The sequence below is a fragment of the Colobus angolensis genome, unplaced genomic scaffold, assembly GCF_000951035.1.
Source record: "Colobus angolensis palliatus isolate OR3802 unplaced genomic scaffold, Cang.pa_1.0 Scaffold106, whole genome shotgun sequence".
NCBI lineage: Eukaryota > Metazoa > Chordata > Mammalia > Primates > Cercopithecidae > Colobus > Colobus angolensis.
In genome coordinates this window covers 2,735,263-2,742,865 of record NW_012111586.1, presented here as the reverse complement: position 1 = coordinate 2,742,865, position 7,603 = coordinate 2,735,263, and the positions used below count along the sequence as shown (strand labels likewise).

General features: G+C 46.5%; 1 protein-coding gene across 1 annotated transcript in view; it reads right to left on the bottom strand.

Annotated features, from left to right (window-relative positions):
- Positions 1-7,603, bottom strand: part of LOC105515345 (chromosome unknown open reading frame, human C1orf228) — a 56,163-nt gene that overhangs the window by 27,400 nt on the left and 21,160 nt on the right. The window contains exons 3-4 of the mRNA XM_011947143.1: positions 1,909-1,977; positions 848-1,014 (exon numbers count right to left, since the gene is read on the bottom strand). Of these exons, the coding sequence (XP_011802533.1) occupies positions 848-1,014; positions 1,909-1,977 (236 nt within the window). The remainder of the gene's footprint in view (positions 1-847; positions 1,015-1,908; positions 1,978-7,603) is intronic.

Here is a 7,603-nt window from a genome sequence, read left to right as displayed (position 1 = left end):
GATTTCCTGACCTCGTGATACGACTGCCTCTGCCTCCCAAAGTGCTGAGATTACAGGCGTGAGCCACTGCCTGGCCTAAATTTTGTATTTTTAGTAGAGAGGGGTTTTTGCCACGTTGGCCAGGCTGGTCTCAAATTCCTGACCTCAGGTGATCCACCCGCCTTGGCCTCCCAAAGTGCTGGGATTACAGGTGTGAAGCACTGCACCTAGCCTTCAATTTTATTTCTTGAGTTATTCATAATTCAATTTCTTTTTTTTTTTTGAGATGGAGTTTCACTTTTGTTGCCCAGGCTGGAGTGCAATCGTGAGATCTTAACTCACTGCAACCTCCGCCTCCTGGGTTCAAGCAATTCTCCTGCCTTAGCCTCCCAAGTAGATGGGATTACAGGCCCCTGCCACCGCACCTGGCTAATTTTTTTTGTATTTTTAGTAGAGACGGGGTTTCTCCATGTTGGTCAGGCTGGTCTCAAACTCCCGACCTCAGGTGATCTTCCCCCCTCGGAGTCCCAAAGTGCTAGGATTACAGGTGTGAGCCACCGCGCCCGGCCTTATAACTCAATTTCACAAAAGATGTTGGGCCACAGTTCAATAAATCTTTGAATGGATGCCTGAAACAGGATATATTTTAAAAGGAGAAGTATTTCTAAAACCACTACTGAAAAATGTGACTAAATGATGAATCAGGAGAATCATAAATCTGGGTTTTCCAGTGGTGATGTGAACAGGAGCACAAAAAGCTTCCTGTTCAACTAGTTCCATGATGTGTTTTTCCTATAGCAGTGGTGGGTTCTGCCACCATTTCATTGAGGTCCCTAGGGAGACACATCTTGTCATACACAGTACCCACCATAGCTTTCACAAATGAGCTCCTTGTACGTCCTGCCAGAGTTTGCAATAACCTGAAGTAGTTTGACGGATTCCTTCTTGGCCTCCTCCTTGATCTTCTCCAGCCCAAGTATTTTCAAGAGTGTCAGGACACCTCCAACCTCAAGAAATTCTATAAGGTACCGATTACTGTCCAGAGGGATAGAAAAGTAGAAATAAAACTCTTGTCAAGTTCCTTTGCACTGAGCTTTCAGAGATCCCAAGGTCCCCTTTCACATACTTTGCCCTCCTATCCAGGAAATGTCCACAGGTCAAGTGACGTAAGAGTGTGGAAATTCTTCCTTCCAGCAGGAAATGCTGGAATTATATACTAGGGACAGTTTTTGGTTTTGCCATTCCAGCATCTCTTCTCCTTCTTCTTGTAATACTACCTCAACTGTCACTTGGGGAACCACCCCTCTGCCACTCATGGGCCATGTAGTTTTGGTGGGGTGAGGAGGTGACAGGGTATGTCACCCTTCTGACTGCAGAAGTTGGTTTGCGGCTGGGCGTGGGACCTAAATTGATCCAATGAGGCTCAAAGCCTGGGACTTTCTTGGGAAGCTGTGGAAAGGATCTGCTCTGTTTTTGGTGTGTCTGGAGCTCCTGACGACCACGGCACACAGAGGTCTATGAACACAGAGGAGAAGACACAGAAATGGGGAAAAAGACAGAGAGGGAGGCCAAGTACTGATGACATTGTTTGAGGCCTGGATCTAGTCAGGGCTGAAATATATATTTCTACCCTCTGGGCTTTTCCAGTTAAGTGAGCCAATAATTTTCCTTTTTCTAAGTCCAATATGAGGTGGTTTTCTGCAGTTGACAACCAAGAGAGTGCTGTCTAGTGAAGCGCCACTGGAGAGCACGGGATGGGGGAGCAACTAGAGCAGGAGCCCGGTGGACATTACCTCTGGGCCCATCCCGAGAGGTACAAGGAACCCACTGCTAACAGGAATCCGTGGCCCTGGGTGGTGTGAATGCCAAGGACATCATGAGCCTGAAATGCCACTGAGACCCCCAGAATCACGCTAGAACAGAACTCACCTGCTTACAGCTGATAAGAAGATGCCAATGGACCTGAGAAGCTTTGCTAAACATGAGTCAGTCACATAGCTGTATGGCATGTTAAAGAGGGTGTCATTTCAGGGCGCCTTTTCACACAGAGAAGCCAGAGTCTGTGCCTAATTTCTGGTACCACCCAAGGTTCAGGGTGGCCAAATAGCTGAACTGTGCCCCTTTACCCTGAGAGGGGCTACCAGCTGAAGGGGAAGTGGCAATACACACAGGATGCGGGGGAAGGGGTGCTGGCTGTTCACTGTTCTCCAGGAAGCTCCTCTGTGGCCGTTCAGCCACCTTGGCTCTTACAGGCTCTCTAGGGAACAAGGAGGCTCTGATGAATTAAGGACCCCTGGAGAAGGCTGGGAGTCAGTATCCCAAACCTCTCTAAGCCGTGCCCGTTGCAGCCTTGGTCTCAGCATAGTTCATGACTTTGTGCTTCATTCTTAGATTTCCCTAAAAAGAACCAGCTTCATCATTAATTCTCAATTTTTGTACTTGTTCAAAGTTTTACACTGGAGGTCACTATCCTTATGAAGAATTGGCTTCCTAATAAGAATAATAGGAGATGGTGGGAAAATTAAACTCTGATTTAAACCAACCTCAGTATTTAATGTTATTTTTTAATGTGAGTCCTTGCAAAAAGCCTCATTATAATCAAGTACCCAAAGCACGCATCAGCTCGGATACAAGGTATGAAATCAAGCCACAACAGAAAAGGAACCAGTCAACAATTACTAGGCTCATAACACATCAGAGGCTCTTAGAACACTTAAGAAATTAGCTGAAATTATTGCAGCTCATGGAGGATGACTGAGAGCTTCCAAGGCTGATAAAGGCTAATGTAATGGGTTGGAGGTAATGGTGCTTTGTTTGGGCGGGGGGTGTGTGAAGCAAATTATCTCTGCTGCACCCTGGTTCCCAGGATGCCAATAGAAGTAGAGACAGATTGGCTCATTAGGAAAGGCTCTTTACTGCAAAAATAGTGTTTGCTCTGGAGCCAGGCTCCCCTGCCTGTTGCCGCCATAGCTGGGGCCAGGCATCAGCCCACGTGGTGGTCTTTTTATTCCTACATTGTCCCCACCCTGCTCCCTCAACCTCTGCCCCGTTCCTGCCTCAGTGCATTTTCCCCTTTTTCTTCAGGCTAGGCTGACAAACTTTTGTTTTTGTCACCTTCTGTTTCCTCTGTCCTGGGCTACCCTTTTCTTTCCTTTTTTTTTTTTTTTTTGAGAGAGGGTCTCACTCTGTTGCCCAGGCTGGAGCACAGTGGTGCAATCACAGCTCACTGTAGCCTTGAACTCCTGGGCCCAAGCAGTCCTCCTGTCTCAATCTCCTGAGTAGCTGGGACTACAGGTACGTGCCACCATGCCCAGCTATTTTTTTTCTGTATTTTTTGTAGAGACATGGGTCTCACTATGTTGCCCAGACTGGTTTCGAACTCCTGGATTCAAGCAATCCTCCTGCTTCAGCCTTCCAAAGTGTTGGGATTACAGGCATGAGCCAGCATGCCAGCTTTATTTTTTGTTGTTTTTTTTCTTTCTTTTTGTGGAGAATGGAGTTTTGCTATGTTGCCCAGGCTGGTTTTGAACTCCTGGGCTCAAGCAATCCTCCTGTCTTTGCCTCCCGTAAGTATTGAGATTACTGGTGTGAGCCACCACACCCAGCTAGTCTTGTTTTCATAGTCACTCACTGTACATATTTCTGGTCTACTATTTCCAGGAATTAGTTCCAGAACACATTGTTTGAGTCCTGGATCTAGAGAACATGGGATGAAGGAGCAATGTTGGGGCCACAAGGTCAGCAGTAGCTAACAAGTACCAGCTCCTATTGTGTGCGGGGCACTGTGCTAACTGCTTTGCTTGCATTGTCTCATATAATCCTCACCATGGCCCTCCAGTGGGTGCTATTAGCATTTCCATTTACTTACTGAGTAACATGAGGTAACAATCTCAGGTCAATAACTTGTACAAGGTCCCACAGTGAACTGCTGGAACCGGGATTTGAACCTAGACAGTCTGACTCCGATCCTAACTCTTACTGTTAGGCTTTCTGGTTTGTAGACAAACGGATGGAGGGGGCTTTGCAGATGAACTCCCAGTGTGGTGTCGCAGATGGAGCTGTGGTCTGCATGGTTCACTAAGTAGGAGACACGATGGCGTATAGGCTTTCGGAAAGACACCCGGTTCTAACCTTATCTCTACCATTTGCTAGTAAATTACTCAACCTTTCAAGGCTCATCTTTCTTTTCTTTTTTTTTTTTTTTGAGGCGGAGTCTCGCTCTGTCGCCCAGACTGGCTGCAAGCTCCGCCTCCTGGGTTTACGCCATTCTCCCGCCTCAGCCTCCCGAGTAGCTGGGACTACAGGCGCCCGCCACCTTGCCCGGCTAGTTTTTGTATTTTTAGTAGAGACGGGGTTTCACCGTGTTAGCCAGGATGGTCTCAATCTCCTGACCTCGTGATCTGCCCGTCTCGGCCTCCCAAAGTGCTGGGATTACAGGCTTGAGCCACCACGCCCGGCCTCAAGGCTCATCTTTCTTATCTATAAAATGGAATAATACCAATCACCTATTAGGCTCGGTGTTAGGCCCAAATGAGATAATATTTGCACAGTATATATCTCAGTGCCTAGAACATAAGAAGACTCAATAGGCTGGGCCCAGTGGCTCGTGCCTGTAATGCCAGCACTTTGGGATCCTAGCACTGAGGAGGGTGAATCACTTGAGGTCAGGAGTTCAAGACCAGCCTGGACCACATGGTGAAACCCCATCTCTACTAAAAATATAAAAATTAGCTGGGCATGGTGGCGCATGCCTGTAATCCCAGCTACTCGGGAGGCTGAGGAAGGAGAATCGCTTGAACCCGGGAGGCGGAGGTTGCAGTGAGCCGAGATTGTGCCACTGCACTCCAGCCTGGGCAACAGAGTGAGGTTTTGTCTCAAAAAAAAAAAAAAAGACTCAATAAATGGTAACTAATTTTATCATTTAATATATAAATCCTTAGTTTTACTGATCTATTCTGAAAGTTCAAGGTTGGAAAAAGGGTTTAGGCTTATATGGGACTTTGTGGTAGTCAATTTTGCAAAAAATAATGATGCTATGATGCTATTATATTGACTTGTTTTGCTCCAAAATCCACCATAACTGGAGGGCTGAGTAGAAGTCGGTTTATTAATTCAAAACACTGTTATCACCTCAGGCAGTCTATTTTTTCTGTTGTATGACAAGATTGCAAAAGGTTAGGGAATTATGAATAAGTCTAGGTGTAGAACACTGATTCTACAACTGTTTAGTAAAAGCATGGTTCATTCATAGTGGGCACTGAGTACCCACTAAATGTTAGGCACTATGATTGGCACTTGAGAAATGAAGAAGAATGATGTAATGCCTAATGTAATAAGTGCAATGACCAAGTAAGAAAAACACAGAATGCTCAGACACACTGACATTTCAGTGGGGGATTGGGGTGGGAGAGATCCTGCAATAGCAACTGAGAAATAGCAGGAGAAGGTAGAAGAAGAGGACAGCTGAAGAGGAGGCAGTGGTCAAGCAAGGCCAGGACTAGGGAGAGGTGAGGGAGACACTTGCCTGGGGTCTGAAATTTAAAGGGGCACCAAAAAACTCAGTTATCAAATAATATTTCAATGCGCTATTTAAAATAATCAAATTAATATTAAAAAGTCCATGATGGGCCAGACATGGTAGCTCACACTTATAATCCCAGCACTTTGAGAGGTCAAGGTGGGAGGGTCGCTTGAGCACAGGAGTTTGAGACCAGCCTGGGAAACAGCAACAGCAAGGTCCTGTCTCTACAAAAAAATAATAAAATTAGCTGGGGGTGTGGTGGTGCATGCCTGTAGTCCCAGCCGCTTGGGAGGTTGAGGTGGGAGGATGGCTTGAGCCCGGGAGGTTGAGGCTGCAGTGAGCTGTGATGGCACCGCTGTGCTCCAGCCTGGGTGACAGAGTGAGAGTGAGACTCTGTCTCAAACAACAACAACAAATCCATGATGAGATGAATAAGACCTCACAGTGTTAAACAGACAGGATCTGACCCTGCATCTGTACGACCCTGCCTTACTCATCCCACCCTGTACAACCCTTACTCATTTCACCCTGTGGCCAAATGGAAAATATTGTCCAGTAAGACAAGGAAGGAAAAAAAATCTTGGCAACAAAGCTAGTGCCTTGGTTAGGTTAGTGTCATGGGTTGTGGGGACAGGAGCCAGGTTATAGGCAGCAGTGTTTCTCAAAGCATAACCCGTGAACCACTGGCACTCGAGCCACCCAGAGTACTTGTTAGAAATAAGGGTCCAGGGTTCCACCCTCAATCTACTAAAGCAGAACCTTGGGGGTGCAGGTGGATAGGTAACTGGTAATTTGCATTTTAAACCTCTTTTATGGCCGGGCGCGGTGGCTCAAGCCTGTAATCCCAGCACCGGCGGATCACGCGGTCAGGAGATCAAGACCATCCTGGCTAACACGGTGAAACCCCGTCTCTACTAAAAAATACAAAAAGCTAGCCGGGCGAGGTGGCGGGCGCCTGCAGTCCCAGCTACTCGGGAGGCTGAGGCAGGAGAATGGCATAAACCCAGGAGGCGGAGCTGGCAGTGAGCTGAGATCTGGCCACTGCACTCCAGCCTAGGCGATAGAGACTCCATCTCAAAAACAAAACAAAACAAAAAAAACCTCTTTTATGCACAATAATATCTGAGAACACACTAGGTGTGATGGCTCACACCTGTAGTCCCAGCACTTTGGGAGGCTGAAGTGGGAAGATCACAAGAGGCCAGGAGTTTGAGACCAGCTTGGGCAACATAGCAAGACCCCATGTCTACAAAAATTTTAAAAAGAGAAAAATTAGCTGGGTGTGGTGGTGCATGCCTATAGTCCTAGCTGCTTGGGAGGCTGAGGTGAGAGGATCCTTTGAGTCTCCAGGAGTTTGGGGCTGCAGTGAGCTATGATTGCGCTGCCATATTCCAGCCTGGGTAACAGAGCAAGACCCTGTCTCAAAAAATAAAAATAAAAATAGAGTAAGAATATTTGGGTAAACCTACAGATGTATTCCATGGTTATTCCCTTTGGCCTGTGTAATAGGCCTGAGTCTGAAAAATAATTTTATTGATAACTTAAATGTAAGAAAGAGCGATATTTACTTAAACCTTTAATTCTGCCCAGCTGCAGACGCTGGGTCATTCGTTCCTCTACTCAGCAAACAGGTGCCAGGCATTGTGCTACATGTTAGCAATATAGACATAAGTAGAACAGATGCGATTCTTGCCCACAGAGATCTTAAAATCCAGTGGGGGAAAAGAGAGGTATTAAGCAGGTAATAACAATAAAATGTTATGATTATTAAGACAGAGGAAGTCTATGAACATATATAAGAAGGGAACCTAAGCTAGCCTAGGACTCAGAAACGGGCTTCCTGAGAAAGTGATGTTTAAATTGAGACCTGAATAATAGAGCAGGAGTTGGTCAAATAAGGAGGGGGTTTATTTATTTATTTATTTATTATTATTTTTGAGACAGAGTCTTGCTCTGTTGCCCCGTCTGGAGTGCAGTGGTGCGATCTCAGCTCACTGCAAGCTCTGCCTCCCAGGTTCACGCCATTCTCCTGCCTCAGCCTCCCGAGTAGCTGGGACTACAGGCGCCCGCCACCTCACCCGGCTAGTTTTTTGTGTTTTTAGT